The 21,458-nt window shown below is 38.3% G+C and overlaps 2 protein-coding genes across 2 annotated transcripts in view; one reads left to right on the top strand and one right to left on the bottom strand.

Annotated features, from left to right (window-relative positions):
* LOC128515600 (nuclear body protein SP140-like protein) overlaps positions 1-17,216 on the top strand; it is a 47,134-nt gene extending 29,918 nt beyond the window's left edge. Inside the window, exons 5-14 of the mRNA XM_053489685.1 lie at positions 4,489-4,622; positions 7,567-7,614; positions 7,712-7,754; positions 9,899-10,076; positions 10,381-10,515; positions 10,653-10,716; positions 11,178-11,305; positions 12,021-12,162; positions 12,774-12,917; positions 17,211-17,216. Of these exons, the coding sequence (XP_053345660.1) occupies positions 4,489-4,622; positions 7,567-7,614; positions 7,712-7,754; positions 9,899-10,076; positions 10,381-10,515; positions 10,653-10,716; positions 11,178-11,305; positions 12,021-12,162; positions 12,774-12,917; positions 17,211-17,216 (1,022 nt within the window). The remainder of the gene's footprint in view (positions 1-4,488; positions 4,623-7,566; positions 7,615-7,711; positions 7,755-9,898; positions 10,077-10,380; positions 10,516-10,652; positions 10,717-11,177; positions 11,306-12,020; positions 12,163-12,773; positions 12,918-17,210) is intronic.
* Positions 17,217-19,318: 2,102 nt separating this feature from the next.
* LOC128515599 (NLR family CARD domain-containing protein 3-like) overlaps positions 19,319-21,458 on the bottom strand; it is an 85,396-nt gene continuing 83,256 nt past the window's right edge. The window contains exons 8-9 of the mRNA XM_053489682.1: positions 20,563-20,739; positions 19,319-19,937 (exon numbers count right to left, since the gene is read on the bottom strand). Of these exons, the coding sequence (XP_053345657.1) occupies positions 19,757-19,937; positions 20,563-20,739 (358 nt within the window). The 3' untranslated portion in view covers positions 19,319-19,756. The remainder of the gene's footprint in view (positions 19,938-20,562; positions 20,740-21,458) is intronic.

Below are 21,458 nucleotides of genomic sequence, written 5' to 3'. Positions count from 1 at the left end.
GAAACACCAGTGGTGACGGAGCAAGAACACCGATCTCCTGGGGGTGCCAGGGAGAACACTTCATTCTTTGAAAGTAATTCTGTGTGCCTCTCCCCATTGGGGGGCCTCCCCCACAGTCCTGGGCACATGAACCTCAGGGCTTCTTTGTGAAGAAGACAATATGCCAGTCTGACTTCTTTTGAGGCGGATTGCATGACGCACCCCAATCTTACAAGGGGGTGCCAGGCTCAAAAACACTCTCCTTGTGTGTTTCACGCCTCGCAACAGTCAGATCTGGTCGAGACTGGGTGGTCGACAGTCCCGACTCTTGAGCACGGCGGGGAAGGAATTTCCTGAAGGCTTGTTAAATAACTTTGCCTCATGAACCTAGTGGCGACCGAGTCAATGACATCGTCAAGTAGGCCGGAAGGCGAGATGGTGGCATCAAGGAGGAATGCACGATCCTTCTCCTTGATGCCCCTGAGATTCAACCACAAGTGCCTCTCTGCGGAAACCATCGTAGCCATAAAACGGCCGATAGCACGAGCTGTCTGCTTTGTTGCACGAAGAGACAAGTCTGTGGCCCGGCGTAATTCCAATACGCCCTACCTTGAAGAGCCCTGACAGTACCCAAGTCTCTCAGCAGGTCAGTCTGGTAGGCGTGCAAAATCGCCATGGTGTGCAATGGAGCACCAACCTGACCTGCTGCCTGAAAAGCTTTTCCCTACAGGGAAGATAAAAAGTCTACACAGCTTGAAAGGAATTAATAGCTTTTCAGGAAGGATGATGTCCCAGGTGAAAGATAGCCTGGAAGCGTCTCTTCTATTTGGGTGTCATCTTATAACCCCGCGCTTCTACCTCAACTATATTTAAATAAATAAATAAGTTGATGGCAGGAAAACACGGGATGAATACAGCTTACTCCATGAAAGGGTTAACTCATATGGAGATTGCTAAGAAAAGGAGAGAGAGCGTCGTTGAGGCTCCACCCCCGGCCACCAGTCAGAACCTGTCGTCTATGGGTTTTTATAATTTTTTTATTGATTTATTTTTTTAATGTGTTTAGAGGCTATTACCAGACAATTTAAGTGATACAGATGATAAATTAATCACATCACATCAGAACCTAGAATACTTTACTCCCCTTGAAGCGAGTGAACTAATTTTACTCATCTCCTCTTCAAAATCGTCAACCTATGAATTAGATCCTATACCGACACATTTTCTCAAGCAGATAGTTCCAGCAATAACAGAACCCCTGTTAAAAGTAATTAACTGTTCACTCAGCAGTGGGTGTGTTCCTAAATCCCTTAAATTAGCAGTTATTAAACCACTATTAAAAAAACCTGACCTTGACCCCTGTCAGCTTTCCAATTACAGGCCGATATCAAACCTCCTGTTTATTTCTAAAATTCTGGAAAAGGTAGTATCACAACAGCTATGTTCATATCTAAATAGGAATAGCATACATGAATTGTATCAGTCAGGATTTAGGCCTTATCACAGCACAGAGACAGCACTCGTTAAAGTAGTAAATGACCTCCTAGTGGCCTCTGATCAGGGTTGTGTCACTATACTTGTGTTACCCAACCTCAGTGCAGCTTTTGACACTATTGATCATAATATTCTCCTTCACAGATTAGAAAATGTAGTAGGAATTAAGGGAACGGCCCTCTTATGGCTCAGATCCTATTTGACAGATCGTTATCAGTTTGTAGATTTAGATGGTGACCATTCCTCATGTTCTCAAGTTGAGTTTGGTGTTCCACAGGGTTCTGTTTTAGGCCCACTGCTTTTTTTCCTTTACATGCTTCCTCTAGGCAACATAATTCGTAAACATGGTATTAGTTTTCATTGTTATGCTGATGACACACAAGTATACGTTTCAGCAAAACCAGATGAGAAAAAACAGCTTACTAAAGTTGAGCAATGTGTGCAGGACATAAGAGATTGGATGTTAATTAATTTCCTTCTGCTTAATCCTGATAAGACAGAAGTTCTAGTCATAGGACCACAAGCAGCTAGAAGTAAGCTTTCTGATCACACTGTGATTTTAAATGGCCTTTCTGTTCCATCAAGTGCAACAGTAAAAGACCTCGGTGTGATTATAGATTCAAGCCTTTCATTTGAAGCACATGTAGATAATATTACCAGGATAGCATTCTTTCACCTCAGAAATATTGCCAAGATAAGAAATATATTGTCACTAAACGATGCAGAAAAACTAGTTCATGCTTTTATCACGTCTAGGTTGGATTATTGTAACGCCTTACTGTCTGGTTGTTCAACTAGGTGCTTAAACAAGCTTCAATTAGTCCAGAATGCAGCAGCGAGAGTCCTCACTCGAACCAGAAGATATGAGCACATCACCCCTATCTTATCTACATTGCATTGGCTTCCTGTGAAATTTCGCATCGATTTTAAAATACTACTCTTGACGTATAAAGCATTAAATGGTCTCGCGCCGCAGTATCTGAGTGAACTGCTAGTGTCTTACAATCCGCCACGCCTACTTTGATCAAAGGATGCAGGCTGCTTGTCAGTACCGCGTATTATTTAAACTACAGCAGGGGGCAGAGCTTTTTCTTACAAAGCCCCAAAGTTATGGAATAGTCTTCCAAATAGTGTTCGGGACTCAGACACAGTCTCAGTGTTTAAGTCCAGGCTAAAAACCTATTTATTTAGCCAAGCATTTTTATAAATAGATTAGCCTTAGGTAAAGGAGCAGATCTGGGGGACTCATGGACGTAGAGTTTTAGGTGAACTGGTATGTTTGAATGCTGTCTTCCCCACTCTCATTGATCACTCAGGTTTGTTGACGGTGAGGTGATTGGTTGCCTTACATCTCTGGAAGCCCTCATGTTTGTATTTCCTTCTGGCTCTCCCTTTTTAGTTATAGTTAGTCCTGCGGAGTCTCTGCTTGCACTCTGCACTAAATATACATTCACTTTTTACATTGTTCGACTGTGACCATACCTAACTGTTATTTCTCCATCTCTTTGCTCTCTCCTTTTCTGCTCTCTCCCCTCTCTCTCTCCCTCTCTCCTTTTTCCTCTATCTATCTCTCTGTCGAGCTATACATGTCGCTCCTGAGCTGCCAGTGATCCAGACCCCCTCTGCCCGCTGGACCACTCTAACTCATCCTGGAGTCCTGCTTTTGGTTGGAGACTTCATCACATGGATGCCCCCGGGTGGTCTGCCTGGAATGCGAGTGGTGACTGGGGTTGGTTCCACTTTTCCATGAAGGTGGTCCTGTCCTCGACTGATGCAGACAGCTGTTCTCTGAGGACCTGTGACTTCAGTCGCTCAATAGTTCAGGACTGAAATTTTTCACAGTCTACCTGAGCCTCCAGGAACAAACTGGACTTTAATCTTACACATCTCCTCTTATATTGAACTTCCAGTCTCGCATATTATTATGCACATCAATCCCTGCTATCTGTTTTCACCCAGATGAGGATGGGTTCCCTGTTGAGTCTGGTTCCTCTCAAGGTTTCTTCCTATTACCATCTCAGGGAGTTTTTCCTTGCCACTGTCGCCGTCGTCCTAGGCTTGCTCATCAGGGACAATCATATAATTTTGATTCATACACACTCACATTTCATACAAACTTAATTCTTTTAATTGTGTAAAGCTGCTTTGTGATAATGTAAATCGTTAAAAGCGCTATACAAATAAAATTGAATTGAACTGAATTGAATTGAATTACCATCTCCGCGGAAGGAAGAGAGGATGTTTATCCTTGCCCATTCACAAGAAGCGCCAGGGCGCGCTTGAGAGCGGACAGAGGAATTTTCCGATCCGATGAGAACGCAAAAGAAAGGAGTTTTTAAATCCGTCTCTCACAGCTCTGCCGGATGCATGAGTTTAAGCCCCAGGAATGCTTGGCAGCTCGAAGCTTCTCAAGGAATGCGAGGCGCGCGTAGCACTTAATCGAAGAGTAATACACTTATTTTGCTGGTTAGACACAGACACGCACACAACTAGGTAAAGACAAAAATCTGAGGAATGTTTCCGGTTCACTCCTATTTATAACCTGCAGGTGCATCTTATCAGATGACGTCACCCGACCGAGGTTATATAAGCCAAAAATTTGGCGTGTTTGATACACACATGCTTCACAACCGGCAACATGACAAGATGTTTCCCAATGCGTTTTTACGCAGCATTGAGTGTACAAGGGAACAAGTGTAATTGAGCTGTGCAGAAGCAATTTGCAATTTGCTTTTATAAATAATCAATCCATCAGCTACAGTATCTACACCATTTATCCTGAGCAGGGTAAGGGGAGGCCTGTAGTCTCTGCCTAGATACGTAGGGCAGATAAAAGGCTACAACCTGGATGGGAACATAATTTTTGTGCCATATGTAAGACATTGTGTGTTAGTAAAGCTGAAAAATTTCAATTGTCATTTGAAATATAGATTTTAAAAATGCTAACCACTAAGCTATCATGCTTCCCTTATAGTTTATTTATATTAGACATTAAAAGTTTTTTTCCTCTTGTAGGGGAGGAGTGTATTCTGTGTCAGGACCACTGGTTTACTCTTAATGACTTTGAGAGATTTTCGGGAAGGGGAAATAGCAAAAACTGGAAACGCACCATCTGCTCTCAAAACACTCCTCTGGAGACAGTTTTACAGGTAAATCTAAACATTGTCACTACAAAGATGCTCTAAAACTGAATATGGTTGACGTGTATATGCATTCACCAGTGGCGATTTCTTTAAGACTGCAAGGGAAGCTCAGCTTTCCCTATAATGTCACAAAATAAATGGTCAAATTATGTACTATTGTATTAACATTTTATTGACTAAAAATGCGTTAGAAAACGTTCATTTGAAAGATGAGTTCGTTCAGAATCAGTTAGATATAGCAGGTCGTTGAAGCCCAGCGTCCATTGACTTCAATGCGGTTGCTTTGAACGCTTTTTTTTTCAGTGCTTTGAAACAAGACGGTCATTGGATAAACGCTGCGATTATGTCCCAACCACGGACGCTCAGCGTCCCGCAAATGAGGAGTGGGCTGGCCTGGACTCCGAGCTTCTGCGTGATGATTGGAGGGTCTGTCAAAAGATTGCATCTCCTTTTGACTGACAGTGATTTTGTACTATAAGAAATCGCTGAAGCTATTCGCACTCAGTCCCATCGCGGATTTCTCAAGTTCAGTCGAAATAAAAACTTCTGCAACCTATTTCTTTATATTTGCTTGGCGAAATTGCTTGATTTTCATCATACATTTCACACAATTATACACCACATTCCTTGTTTTACTTTTACAGAGTTTAATTTTTTTTAGATCGTTCATTCATTCATTCATATGGTAGGCTAGGCTGGTGTCGTGGGTGAAACTGCACACGATGGCAGACAGTGCTAATATTGTCGACCTGATTTTGGCGAAGCCATTTAAAAGTGTTCCTTACGAAGAAAAACTTAGAATTAAACAGCAGGGCAGATCAACAATAAGATTGATTTAGTGCAAAAGATAGGAAAAAATAACAGGTCTTTTCAGCTCTCCTGGTATGACAAAGTTAGCTGGCTGACTGGAAGTGCTGTGACAAATAAAATGTACTGCTGGCCATGCCTCTTGATCTCACGGATGTGTTGTTTGGTCAAAGGTGGGGTTTGATGATCTGTCTAACTTTGACAGGGCATATAAAAGACATGAAAAGAGCAATGAACATGTGAGTGCATGTGCAAGATTAAGTTGCATGGGAAGGATCAGGGTTGAGCATGCAATAAATGAAGGTGCTCGCATTCAAGTGGCTAAACATAACGAAACAGTCAAACAAAACAGGGCCTTCCTAAACCGCCTTATTAATGTAACATCCTTGCTAGGCTGGCAGGAGCTGTCATTTAGGGGATATGATGAGAGTAGTAAATCATCCAACAAGGGAAATTACAGGGAGTTTGCAGAAACATTAGCTAAATATGACTCTGTCCTGTCCACACAATTCGAGTCCTCAACTGTGTTTTCTGGTATGTCCCATACTATTCAAAATGACTTGATCTCTGCTCTTGCAGCCATTATTTCTGATCAGATCAGAGATGAAATTCAGGTGCTCCCTTTTTTGGATGGCAGGTGAATGAAACAACTGTAGTGCCCGACTCTCTGTCATTGTTCGCTATGTGGATAAGGCAGGTAAAATTCAGGAACACTTTATTGGATTTGTTGATGTTTCTGGGGGGCGAGATGCCAAGTCCATTTTTGAAATATTAAATAAGAACATGCAGGGCTACAATTTTAAGGATAAGCTTGTGGCACAGACCTATGATGGGGCTGCTGTCATGGCTTCAGATCTTAATGGTCTGCAGGCCAAAGTGAAAGCAATAGCCCCCAGTGCAATGTTTGTGCATTGCTATGCACACAGGCTGAATCTGGTGCTGTCACAGGGGGCTAAATGCTTGCCTAAGTGCAGAATCTTTTTTTGCATCACTCTCTGGATTTGCCACATTTTTTTCAAAATCCACAAAGAGAACATCTTTTCTGAAGTCTGCAGGCTGTTCAAGGTTGCCCAGAAACGCTCCTACTCGATGGAATTTCACATCACGGATAGTGAGCACTGTGGCAAACAATTATGATGGCCTCCTGCAGACATTTGTGAACATCATTGCAGATACAACAATGGAACAAATCTTCTCTGAGACTGATGTGGTCTTTGATTTTGTCCAGCAGAGGGCGATGGATGTTCTTTACTGCAAGCAAAGAATTAAATCTCTTCTTGCATTTGTCAAAAAGAAGAGGTCAGAGGGGGCTTTCCAAGCCATTTATGCCGAAACAGCAGATCTCACATCAGACCCACGAGATCAGCCCATGAGAAAGCGCCGTCTGACCCAATTACAGGATCCCCAAGAGCGATACAGAAATCTGTACATGGCCATCCTTAATAACATCTAGGAGCAGATTCCTCAACGTTTTTCAAATTTGGAAAGCTTGCTCTTATTAGAATTAGCCAATCCAAATAAATTTGATGACATGAGACAAGTATTTCCAGAGAAGGCCTTCCAAAGTGTCCTAAAAAGTTATGGCTATCACTTTGATTCAGGGAGACTGAGGTCAGAACTTCAAGTCCTGTATTCAGATCAGGACCTGCAGGGTAACAGGGGAAAGCTGTGTGATAACTTGGTGTTGCTTAAAGACATGGAGTTGGACAGTGCAATGCCTCGGCTTTACAAATTGTTCTCATTAGTGGCAACAATTGGAGATACATCTGCAGGTGTAGAAAGGAGCTTCTCCTGTTTAAAGCGGCTCAAGTCCTACACCTGAAACACAATGGGCCAAGGTCGTTTAATCAGCCTAGCTCTGCTGGCCATTGAGAGGACACTGGTCAAGTCACTGGAAAAGACGCCTAGTTGGTACGACAGGGTCACAGACCATTTTGTTGAAAAGGAATGTAGGGCAGAATTTACTTTTAAATAAATAGACAATTTTATCATGTAGGCCGAAAATGAGCTTGCCCTGTTTGACAGACCAGTAGCCGCCACTGGCATTCACATAATCCTCAGACATACATAAACTTAATGCAATTATAAAAATTGATGTAATAATTCTTTTTTAACATAAATTTATTATGATTATTTTTTGTAGGAGGGACATTTGCAGTGTCCACACACTTACCGAAGATATGGCAAGCAGGTGCTGTGCATTTTTAATCTTTTTCAGTTTTATGGTGCTTAAACTATTTCTTATGCTTTTTCTCAAAAAAATATATCTTTTTTTCCTTTTGATACAGAAAAAGGCATTTTCTTCTAGATGTGTGAAAAGCTCCAGTCCTGGTTAGTTTATGCAGACCCTTATTTTTTATTTTCTTTTTTGTTGTTGTTGCTAACATAGCATAAATAAAAAATGTGATAATAATTATTATTATTGTTTTTTGCATTTTTGTGCTTCTGTGTGTGCTGCTGCATGTTGGAGTTATTATTTAATGTCTGGTCAAGGTGAAAAGTGTGTGGCCTGCCCTTTGTCGCTATTTTCTCCGTTCTTTTTTGCTCTTGCTTTTTCTTTTTTGTATTATTGAGAAGTCTACCTCTTTGCTGGTTTATGACCACCAAATGCTTTTTCATATTTATATTATCTCTGAAACTTTGGTAAATCAAATGCTTTCTTCTCCATTACTTTTGACAATACCTGATCACCTCCAACATGCTCTGGTTTCACTGCCTTGGAGGAGGCCTTATAGATGCCGGGGTAAATGTGGTGGCGTGCAGGTGAAAGTAAAACCCATTTGGCATTATACACTGTAGGTGGATTAGATGAATTCTTTTTTCACTGGGCGTCTTTTGAAGCCTCTGAAAAACTGGCTGCTACCTGTTGTTGGTGTGGAAGAGGACACCTGGATATCGTGCTATTGCTTAACTTGTCTGAGACAAGGCGGTGTGAATCACCAAAACCTTTGACCGCTGGGTCAAGCAGCCTGCAATGATGATTTAGGAGACCTGGTTAGAATATCCCTGGTAAATGCCAGGTCAATACTGGATAAGACTTTTAACCTCAATGATTTCTTCACATTTTGCGAATAGGACATCTTATGCATAACAGGGACTTGGATGAGTGTTGGTGAGTCTAGTACATTTACGAAAGTCGTACTGCAGTATTTAATTTGCAAAGAAGACACTAAGTTCGAGTGGAGATTACGTTAAGGACAAGTTTTAACTCTAAGCAGCTAGTGTTGGAGCTCAACTCCAGATTTGATATAAACATGCTCAAGCATTTTTCTCTGGTATTATGTGTCATGATATACAGATCACCTAAATATAATAAAAACTTTATTAGTGATTTTTCAGACTTTTTTGCAGGAATTATCTCGAAATATAATATGATTCACATTATTAGTGATTTTTATATACACAACTCTTGTCCTAACAAAGCTTTATTGTACAGTTTCTGGCAGATCCTACACAAGAGCAGGGACACACATCAGATTTTGTTTTATCCTATGGACTTTCAGTCATTAATGTGAAGATCTGTGATTTACTTTTTCATAATCACGTGCCTGTTTTGTTCGAAATCCCGCTCCCCTGTCAAACCACCAAACAGTGTGTACCTGCACGGCGCTGTTGTTCTTTTAATTCTTCCACACACACATATACACAATCACACATTACAGGCAATTTGGAAACACCAGTTAGCCTAATCTGCATGCCTTTGGACTGTGGGAGGAAACCAGAGTACCCAGAGGAAACCCACCAAGCACAGGGAAAACATGCAAACTCCATGCACACAGAGACGGTAATTAAGCCTGCCTGGGAATAGAACCCGGACCATAAAGGTGCAAAGCAACAATGCTAACCACTACACCACCATGCCACCCAGTGATGTTTAATGATTTCCATTGTTTTAATGTTGAGGAGCTAAAATCTTTATTTAAAGTAACACCCCTTATTATCCTAAATACCGTTGCACCTTTCAGAACCATGCACACTAAACCTAAATCTGCACCCTTAATAAATGACACTAATTGTGCTGCCACATGTGAGTGTAGGAGAGCTGAGCACAGCTGAATGAAACATACAATTTGCGTGTGGTTTTTGGAAATTGTGATGAACAGACTAATTGTTTACCAGAGAATTGCAAAAGAGAAAAAACTCTCAGTTATTATTAATAAACAACTGTACCAGACCCCACATCTAGTTGAGGCCATATTAAATCTTCATTCTGTTCTGTTTTCTCAGAATTTTTTTTAAAGAAAACTTTGATACCATTAAATCAGAAATTCTGAATTTTATGAGATTTAAATTTTTCATTGTTGTTTATTGCTTTATTTGGACTTGGATTTTATTTAATATTATTTTTATATTATTGTCTGTTTTTCTGTTTCTGCACCTATTTTAGGATTGTACAGCACAACAGTACAGCAACAACTGTTTTGTTAAATGTACTTTAAAAATAAGTTTGAATTTAAATTTGACTTTAAATGTAGAGACAAATGAATCCAACGAAGACCGTGTAGAGTGGATCGAAGAAGAGGATAATGAAAAAGAAGAAGACAATGGAAGTGACAGTGAGCCAGTGGACTTATCTACATTTGACAACTTTGCTTTACCAGTCAGCTGTGGTTCTGTCAGTGGGATTTTATATAAAAGCAGATTTACACGTAGGTAGGCATAAGAGCTTTATTTACAGAATTAAGTCTTGTGCAAAGAACAAACTTTGAGAAACAATAGACATTATAAAAATGCAGAATTGTACTATCAGCATGTACAATAAAAGTCTTCATGCATAGTATAGTATGTATACAAAACTGCAATACGTAAAGTATCTTATGACTTTATGCTTAGAATTACTGTATGAGAGAATGTGCATCATTTACATATCATACAAAAAATAAATACAATAAAACAGTAAATGAGTGTATTTCCGGATGTGTGTGTGTGTGTGTGTTTCTGCTGCAGGGTTACACAGTAAGAGTATCCGCACAGAGAGGCGCTGGTTCAATCTTGAGGAGTTTGTAAAGCAGGGGGTAACTCTGACTGATGGACACTGGAAGAAAGACATACTGTGTCATGGCAAAACCCTTAACTACCTGGTGAAGGTGATGTGAGAGATTTAATTTTCACTCTCTTGTTCTCTTTGTTGAAAAGGGCAAGAGTAACTAGACTGATTACTGTATGTACAGGTTTTTTTTTTTTGATATGTTAGTATATCGTCTCTCCTTGCATTTGTTCTGTTTGCAGAAAAAAAATCCTACACATACATTCATGGCTTTGTCTCTGTGATCTTTGCTTTCCTGAAAAGCAAGTAAGTCTTAAACCTGGACCACCATTCTGATCTCAACAACTTACTGGTTTCTTTTGAAAGATGTCATTTTTTTTTTATGAAATTTTTTTTTTTAATATCTTGCTCTGAAAAGCTTAGTGTCATGGTATCTGGGTTTAATAATTTTCTCCGTAACTGGGGTATAGAAATGTGTTATGCAGAACTAAAAAATAATAGCCAATAAAAGTGGATCCACTAAACATTCGACATTTGTTAAGTTGGACTTTGTTAAATTAGATTAGATTAGTTTAGCTATTGTTTTATTGTAACTGGTTACTACTAATAAGTGAAAAGTTTTTTTTTTTTTTTTTTAAATGTGGTGGAACACATTCCAGAAGATTTGCAGTTGTAATTGCACTCATTTTTGGTGACTGTTACTCAAGTGTACAACAGAAAAGAACAAAATGTCAAACATTTAATGACTCAGTTTTTTTGTGAACCAGTGGGAACAGGATAATGATGATGTGTGCTACATTTGTAGCACTTTGGGAAAGCTGGTGTGCTGTGACGGGTGTCCACAAGCTTTTCACCATCACTGCCACTTACCCACTCTACAGGAGGACACACTGAAGTAAGAAAAAGAGAAACCAAATAAAGAAATAAAAAAATACATTTATCAAAGACTATATAGACTAAATTTTAAATCCAGTAAATGCTACAATATAATTAATTTTTAAAGTAACCCTGTAATATACAGTTGAAAATTATGAACTTTGTAAGCACTCTTCAGATCTTTTTCCATGCTCCAAAATCCATTGCAATACTTCAGCAATCTCCTTAGTTGTTTTCTTTGCTCGCTGTGGGACAATAATTTGACCCTTCTGAAACAGAGTAACATCTTTGCCTAAGCCACAGAATGACATGATTGTTTAAGATATGAGACGCTACTCACTGCATCCGTTACTGTAAAGTTAAATAACTTGTGGCAACAGAACAACATTAATCACTGCATTAATTATCCAATGGATACTCTTACCTAGTTTGCTCAGTATAGTCCAGATAGTGACTTTTTTTAACTGGGGAGTTTACTGTACTGTGTGTGTGTGTGTGTGTGTGTGTGTGTGTGTGTGTGTGTGTGTGTGTTTTACATAATTATTATAAGGTTGTTTTGACTTTACTATATAACATTGACTTAATATTATAACAACTTGTATATGTGTGTGCGTGTGTCTGTGTTATACAATAATGATTATATGGTTGTTTTGACTTAATTGTATAGTATTGACTTAATAGTAAAACAATTTGTGTGTGCATGTGTGCGTGTGCGTGTGTGTGTGTCTGTGTAGGGATAAATGGCTGTGCACATTCTGTATGTTAAAGGCCAACCATAAATTGTGGACTCGAATGAGCCTGAATTCTGCATTGCAATGTCCTGTTTCTGGAAACATTATGGTATCTATTGACAAACACATACACAGAGGCACACATGTGCATATACTGTACATACACACATACACACACAAATGAATACAGAGCTTTGTTTCTGATTTTTGTCGGTTTTATCTTTTATCAGCACTGTGAATATTTATTGTTGAATTTATATAAGGAGGACACACAGCATGTGTTTATCGATGATCCTACTAAACAGGTAAGGATTTCTTTAAAAATAAATCACATATTTGGCACAGGTTTGGAAGAAAAAAAATAATTGTGTCATTGCTTCATGACACTATATTTCTCACGTGCTCACTCATTGTCTATACAGCTTTTTTTCTGTATGCAGGGTTGCAGGGCGGCCTTAAGCCTATCTTAAGAAACTTTTAACCATTTAACCTAACCTGCAGGTTTTTGGACTGTGGAAGTAAACCCATGCACACAGACCACAGGGTGGAAATTGAACCCTTGACCATGGAGGTGGAAGGTCACAGTGCTAGCCACTATGCCACTGAGCCACCAGAAGGAAAATTAGCTCCATTAAATTAACATGCCAGTATACAAGATACTATTTTCATAGAACTTAAATCTGGTTCCTGATTATATGAAGAGAGTTTATATGATATTACTATACATAACCTTTATTTAACTGTGCCCTTGTGCAGGTGGCAGAAGACAGCAGGGTAATCTCTAACCCAATGTGGCTAAACCGAGTGAAATCCAAACTGCAGAATAAGGAGTATCAAACCATACAACAGTTTGTGTGTGATGTCCTTCTCATCTTCGAGAACTGCAAAAAGTTTAACAAGGTGAGATGCAAATTTAATGTCCATCTATGAAACAATAAGCTCAGCAGACTGTGTAATAAAACTTCATAATAAATAGTTTAATTATTATTAAATTTTATATTACATTTTGTGAGGTGTAGTAGGCAAACCTTAGATGAGTCAACAGCTACAGTACAGACCTCCAAATTTCATGTGCTGTAGCTTGCAGAACAGTGTGTAGAGAGCTTCATGGAATGGGTTTCCATGGCTGAGCAGCTGAATCCAAGCCTTACATCACCAAGTGCAATACCAACCATCAAATGGTAGACACTTCACTGTCTGGCAATCTGATGGATGAGTCTGGGTTTGGTAGTTTCCAGAAGAACAGTACTTGTCTGATTGCACTGTGCAAAGTAGAAGGTTTGGTGGACGGCGGGATTTTTTTATAAGGTGTGCAAGGAATTCCTAATGCTTAAGCATTCCAAGACATTTTGGACAATTTTTAATGCACTTTGTGTGAACAGTTTGGGGACGGCCCCTTCCTGTTCCAACATGACCGACACACCTGTGCAAAAAGCAAGGTCTATAAAGACATGGATGAGCGAGTTTGGTGTGGAAGAACTTGACTGGCCTGCACAGAGCCCTGACCTCAACCTGATAGAACACCTGTGGGAAAGATTAGAGTGCATACTTCGAGCCAGGCCTTCTTGCCCAACATTAGTGTCTGATCTCAGTCTGATCAAATTGATAAAATTCCCAACACACTCCTAAACGTATGAATACCTTCCCAGATGAGCTAAGGGTGTTATAGCTGCATATGGGCCAACATCATATTAAATCCCTATGGGTTAAGATTTTGATGTTACTCAAAAGTTCTCATGCAAGGCAGACGAATGAATACTTATACTTATATATATATACATATTGTATATATACTGTATGTGTGTGTGTGTGTGTGTGTATATACAGTGGTGTGAAAAACTATTTGCCCCCTTCCTGATTTCTTATACTTTTGCATGTTTGTCACACAAAATGTTTCTGATCATCAAACATATTTAACTATTAGTCAAAGAGAACACAAGTAAACACAAAATGCATTTTTTAAATGATGGTTTTTATTATTTAGGGAGAAAAAAAATCCAAACCTACATGGCCCTGTGTGAAAAAATAATTGCCCTCTGAACCTAATAACTGGTTGGGCCACCCTTAGCAGCAATAACTGCAATCAAGCGTTTGCGATAACTTGCAACTAGTCTTTTACAGCACTCTGGAGGAATTTTGGCCCACTCATCTTTGCAGAATTGTTGTAATTCAGCTTTATTTGAGGGTTTTCTGGCATAAACCGCCTTTTTAGGGTCATGCCACAACATCTCAATGGGATTCAGGTCAGGACTTTGACTGGGCCACTCCAAAGTCTTCATTTAGTTCTTCTTCAGCCATTTAGAGGTGGATTTGCTGGTGTGTTTTGGGTCATTGTCCTGCTGCAGCACCCAAGATCGCTTCAGGTTGAGTTGACGAACAGATGGCCGGACATTCTCCTTCAGGATTTTTTGGTAGACAGTAGAATTCATGGTTCCATTTATCACAGCAAGCCTTCCAGGTCCTAAAGCAGCAAAACAACCCCAGACCATCACACTACCACCACCATATTTTACTGTTGGTATGATGTTCTTTATCTGAAATGCTGTGTTACTTTTACGCCAGATGTAACAGGACACGCACCTTCCAAATAGTTCAACTTTTGTCTCCTTGGTCCACAAGGTATTTTCCCAAAAGTCTTGGCAATCATTGAGATGTTTTTTAGCAAAATTGAGACGAGCATTAATGTTCTTTTTGCTTAAAAGTGGTTTGCGCCTTGGAAATCTGCCATGCAGGCCATTTTTGCCCAGTCTCTTTCTTATGGTGGAGTCGTAAACACTGACCTTAATTGAGGCAAGTGAGGCCTGCAGTTCTATAGATGTTGTCCTGGGGTCTTTTGTGGCCTCTCTGATGAGTTGTCTCTGCAATCTTGGGGTAATTTTGGTCGGCCGGCCACTCCTGGGAAGGTTCACCACTGTTTCATGTTTTTGCCATTTGTGGATAATGGCTCTCACAGTGGTTTGCTGGAGTCCCAAAGCTTTAGAAATGGCTTTATAACCTTTACCAGACTGATAGATCTCAATTACTTTTGTTCTCATTTGTTTCTGAATTTCTTTGGATCTTGGCATGATGTCTAGCTTTTGAGGTGCTTTTGGTCTACTTCTCTGTGTCAGGTAGCTCCTATTTAAGTGATTTCTTGATTGAAACAGGTGTGGCAGTAATCAGGCCTGGGGGTGACTACAGAAATTGAACTCAGGTGTGATAAACCACAGTTAAGTTATTTTTTAACAAGGGGGGCAATCACTTTTTCAAACAGGGCCATGTAGATTTGGAGTTTTTTTTCTTCCTTAATAACGTAAACCTTTATTTAAAAACTGCATTTTGTGTTCAATTATGTTATCTTTGACTAATAGTTAACTGTTTTTGATGAGCAGAAACATTTAAGTGTGACAAACATGCAAAAGAATAAGAAATCAGGAAGGGGGCAAATAGTTTTTCTATTTGCTGTATATATATATATATATATATATATATATATATATATATATATATATATACTCAGCAAAAAAAAGAAAGGTCCTCTGACTTTCAACTGTTTTTACTTTCAGTAAACTTAATGTGTAAATATTTGTATGAACACTAAAAGAGTTCCCATAAGACATAAACTAAAAATGTTTCACAATGTGTCCCTAAATGAAGGGAGGCTCAAAATCAAAAGTACCAGTCAGTATCTGGTGTGGCCACCAGCTGCTTGAAGTACTGCAGTGCATCTCATTTAGTCATTACATTACATTTAGTCATTTGGCAGACACTCTTATCCAGAGCGACTTACATATTTAACTCATTACACATCTGAGCAGTTGAGGGTTAAAGGCCTTGCTCAAGGGCCCAACAGTGGCAACTTGATGGTTGTGGGGTTTGAATCTGGGATCTTCCGAACCGTAGTCCAATGCCTTAACCACTGAGCTCCTCCTCCTCATGGACTGCCTATTGCGGACAGTCTGAGCACTGATGGAGGGATTGTGTGTTCTTGGTGTAACTCGGGCAGTTGTTGTGGCCATCCTGTACCTGTCACGCAGGTGTGATATTCGGATGTACCAATCCTGTGCAGGTGTTGTTACACGTGGTCTTCTGTAGCGCTGTCTTAGGCATCTCACAGTGCGGCCATGGCAATTTATTGCCCTAGCCACATCAGCAGTCCTCATGCCTCTCTGCAGCATGCCTAATGCACGTTCAGGCAGATGAGCAGGGACCCTGGGCATCTTTCTTTGGGTGTTTTTCAAATATACATTTGTAAATGTGTTTTTTTGAGAAGTGTCTAATATAATAATTTCCTTTGTAATTTATCTACTACTAATACTATTTTACTAATATTGTAGTAGTACTAGTATATCTGCATTAATGGAGTAACTCATAAAACATATAGAATATTAACTTTCTGGGTGATAATTTTTTTTTAAATAATATGGCAGTATATAACCTGACTAAGCTTTTTATAATAATAATCATCATGTTTTCTGCTGTTTGTGTCCAGCATTGAATAATTATTTTATCCATTATTTGATCACGGCTAGAAATAATAGCTGGAATTGTAAATTTATGACTGAAATAAAGCTGTTCTGCCGTGCAGAAACCCGCAGCTTGTACTTTAACTTCACAAAAGGCAGCGTTTTTTATCAAAAATGCATACGATTTATCGAAAGAAATAAAAATATAGGCTACTCGCTAGATAAACGCATCCAACGCGATAGCACGCTCCGATGTGAGACGATTTATTCAAGTTATAACATTTTTGCTGTGTAGTTTTTTTTTTTTTTGGCTGCATAAGAATTGTATTTTAATAAATGTTTCATGGTCCAGTCCACCACTGCCCAAGACTTTCAAGACAATCTACAGTACCATATTTGTTTATTCTCAAGAGAAAGCATAATACAAATGACCCTATAGTAAATTAAAAAAATGGCATCAAAATCCAACCAGTCTGAATTTATTGGATTTAATTAAAAGGTGCAGGCGTATGCGTGCAAAAAGCTGAAGTATAACAAACAATACAAAAGTGAATACCTATTAATAAAGTTAGCCTGAAACAATATTGTTTCCAATGCTAAAGCAAACATGATTTTGTTTTACAATATATCTTTCATGATGAATGTATATGCGATTTAAATATATGGTAAACAATAAATGAATGCCGTTGATCAAAAAGCTGATGAACGCGCTCAGGTACTCTAATCTCTCTTCTCATCTCTCATGTAGGTGTGAAGTTATCAAACCGGTTCCACTGATGGGGGATTGGCAGAATTGAGGGGTTTAAAATGAATTAACAAGACCGAGAAAATAAAAACAGGTTAGGACTAATTCTGTACCAAAAAGATCTAAACTACAGTCACTGAGCACTTTATTAGGGACACTACAATAATACTGGGTAGGACCTCAACTGCTCTTAAAACAGACTCAACCTGCTCACATCACACAGGTCCTGTAGGTTCTTCAGGTGCTCCTTCGTGCTGTGAATCTCCTGTTCTCCCACACGTCAAAGGTGTTCTACTGGATTCAGATCCTGTAACTGGGAAGGCCACTGAACACACACCACGTCTGTTTAAGTAGTTATAAATAAAGGACTGTGTTGTCTGTTCCCCAACATAGAAATGCTGTAACACTGGAGTCTTCATCTCACACACAGATGTTCATTATAAACTGAAAATAAAAGAAAAAACATTTTAATCAATAAATACAAACAGGATTTTTGTACTTTATGATCAACAGCATGTAATCATCTCTGCTCCAAGAGAAACATTATCATTTTCTGTTTATAATTTTATTCCTCATTTATTCATACATGTACAATATCTGAGTGAGAACATTTAGCTAAAACAAATGAGAACTTCCACAAGTTCTAACAGGAAAGTGAGCAGACATTTATCATCACATCACTGCTCTTATACAATCACAGGCTTTAGAGCTTTTTATAAAGTAACTCACACTGCTGTGTGTTTTATCTCCTGTTCTACATGTATATTTAAGTGCACTGAAAAAAAACGAAGTTGGCTATCTGTTACATGTACTAAAATGTAATGTGTTTTGTACATAATAATTTCATGTTTCCAAGATGAACATGAATAAATTATGTTGTATTTGCATGAAATTCAACAACTTAACATGTATTAGATTAAATTATGTTGCGATAAACCAAAGACATCTTGTCACTATAAAAACCGGAAATATCGCGAGAAGAGAACACAGCGTGTTGAGAAGACAAACGTTTGGCGGGCGTGTGGAAAAGGTAAGCAGGAATTAATTCCCATCTTTCTAAATATAAACGAAATACTGAACATAAATGTCACCTGCTGTTTAGCGATGTTTAGTCACGTTATTTTGGTTTAAGCTATTTATTGTTTTTTAATCGCACTTAAAATACTGACGGTTATATGCGCGTGCTTAATCTGCGGTTCGGTTTTAGTTTTGGTCTGTTCTCATGAATTGTGAAGCGAGAGGAACAAAGTATAAATATTGTTCATTTGCTAATTTAGGTATCATAAATTTTAATTAAATATCTATCTCTATATTTTTTCACAGCAGTTTGTGACTGTAAAGTGTCCTGTCTGCATCTGACTTTAAGAGTTTCCTGACCAACCGTCTCTAACGGTCATATTTAAAGGTCATAACGTACAGTTAAAGTACAAAACATTTCTGTTGGTGTTTAATTTTTTTTCTTCTATGATTAATACTTATTTGTGGTGTTTTATGTTTTGTACATTTTTTAAATTAAGACCACATTTGTAAGTTGCTGTTGGTGTAAAACATTAAATATAAAATAAAAATCTCTGTTTTATCCCGTTTGTCTTATGCTTCATTCCTTCACAGAATTCTGTTAACCAGGGCTTGAAATTTAAATTTACTTAAGTTGGATCAACTTAATTTACAACTAAAAAATTTATTGTACCAACTCTATTCATTTATGTTAATAGTATTTAATTATGTTGGAGGCAGCTGTAGTAAATAAGTAAAATGAACGTAATAAAATTAATTTGACTGATTATTTTTTAAATAAAAATTACATTAAACATTTGAATAATGTAAGCACTAGGAAATTGTTAGACTTTTCAATTATAATGGAGTATCATAAACATAATTCAATTACATTACAATTGCACAATCAATTGCTATTACAGTAAAAATGATAAAGATTATCTTAAGTCAACATGATTCTTTCACACATGTTAACATAAATGAAATAGGTTGGTTTAGGAGGCAAAAATTGTGTAATTTGGCCACATTTTAATGATGTGGGACCGATGTACTCATTAAAATCAAGTAAATTCAAAGGATTATTTTTTTTCAGTGTGCAGACTTTCAGAAGAAGTGGAGGTGAATTTTACAGGAATGACAGAAGACACGGTGAGGAGGTGGAGAGCTGGAAGGAGTGTCAAAGTGAGTAAAGTAGCTGATTAAATCTAATATTTGTGGCATTAAAGATGATGATTTTCATGAGTTTTTATGAGAGTTGAGGAGAAAGTCTGCTGCTTATCAGAAACAGGGAAAAGCTGAGATCATCTGTATGGATGTTTTGTAAACTCCGTCTGACTCCCTGTCTTCTGCTTTCACATGAAGTTTAAATCAACACCAAACAGCATTAAAGATAATTGTTAGAAAAAGTCTGATTAAAAAGAATAAAGTGAAATTTTAAGTCTGTAATCTGATATTTACTGGAACTGAAGAGAAATGCACAAGCTAATGCTAATGTACAAAATAATGCTAATCAGTCTGTTAATGTTTCAGTGTTTATATAAAGAGATCATTACTCACGTCAGTGTCTGTAGTTTGTAATGTTCATCGTCCTTAAGGGCAGAGACACACTTCACTCCTGAGTTTCCTATTTTATTATTACAGGACAGATCCAGTTCTATTAGGTGTGAGGGGTTTGATCTCAGAGCTGAAGCGAGAGCAGCACAGCCTTTATTTGACACACCACACTCATACAACCTGTAGAGACACAATGACACACACTTCACACTCTCAGGATATAAGCTTTAAGTGTGTGTGTGTGTGTGTGTGTGTGTGTGTGTGTGTGTGAGTGAGAGAGAGAGAGAGAGAAAGACAGACAGACAGAGAAAACTTGGGCATTTTAGCTAAAGTATGAAATCTGCATGGGTTTAATACTGTTTGTCCATTTGTCTGTTTCTATAACACAGATCTGGCAACCCTGTTCATAGCAGATAGACACAGATAGTACTGAAATAATCTTCACTAACAGAACTAATTTTCATCTTTGAGAATGTCACTGCTGCTTTTAAACCCTGCAGCTCACACAGTGCAGTTAGTTTGTGTCTCAGCTGCAGTTTGTGTGATTAGTTACAGTGTTGTAGTAAATTTCACAGTCATTTCAGACACACTGCAGTCGCATCAAGTCAGGTTTTGTGCTGCAGCTTCTCACATACGTACATCTGACCCAAAGACTCTGTGACAAATCATCAGTGTGCAGTGAAAAGAAACAATCTTCCTCCTCAGGACATTGATGGTGAACCTAAAACCTCTGCTTCAGTCTCACTATTAGAGAATGTGTCTTACTGAGGAGCAGGTCATGTGACTCTCAGAGAGATGATCTTACCTCAGTGTCTCCAGTTTACAGTCAGGATTCTCCAGTACAGCAGAGACACACTTCACTCCTGAGTCTCCTAGATTATTATTATCAGACAGATCCAGTTCTCTCAGGTGTGAGGGGTTTGATCTCAGAGCTGAAGTCAGAGCAGCACAGCCTTTATTTGAGACACCACACGACTCCAACCTGCAAAGACACAATGACACACACTTCATCACCAGATTTACATCCTGGTTTATTATTTTATTTTTAAGATGGTGAGTCTATAAAATGGTTCTCTAACAGACTTATAGTGCACTATACAGGGACAATAAACTTGTTTCTCCATAACCTTTGTTTAATAACACTAGACATTTATATAACACTATAGATTTATATTACTGCAAAATCAAGAAAGTAAAAGTCTGAATCAGGGTGAAAAACAAACACAATCATAAATTTAAACCAAGTTATACTAATTTCAGGCCTAAAGCGTTACTTTTGAGGAGAATCAAAACTTTGTCCTATATAACAATATTACTGACTGATCATTTATTACAAAATAAAATTTTACAGTAAATAAAATGTACAGTACTGTGTAAAAGTCTTAGACACATGTACATAAGTGCTGTAAAGCGAGGATGGCTTTTGTACAGTAACAAGTACCACAATGGAGTACAAGGTCAGCTGAAGGTTAAATGTGTGTTTTAACATTGTGATTTAAATATCTGACTCCGAGACATTTAATTAATTATCCTATAATGTATAATCTTTTACTTATTGTTAGAAGTGTAATATCTCAGTGTTTTATTTACATTTAAGCTGGTCAAAGCCAAAACAAGAAAAAATAAAGTATCAGATTTCTATTAACAGAATAAGGATTATATAAGACTTCCAAATTCCTCCAACTGTCCAGAACATTCTGT

This window comes from Clarias gariepinus, chromosome 28, assembly GCF_024256425.1.
Source record: "Clarias gariepinus isolate MV-2021 ecotype Netherlands chromosome 28, CGAR_prim_01v2, whole genome shotgun sequence".
NCBI classification, from domain to species: Eukaryota; Metazoa; Chordata; class Actinopteri; order Siluriformes; family Clariidae; genus Clarias; species Clarias gariepinus.
The sequence above is the reverse complement of the archived record's forward strand: the minus strand, read 5'-3'. Positions and strand labels throughout refer to the sequence as shown.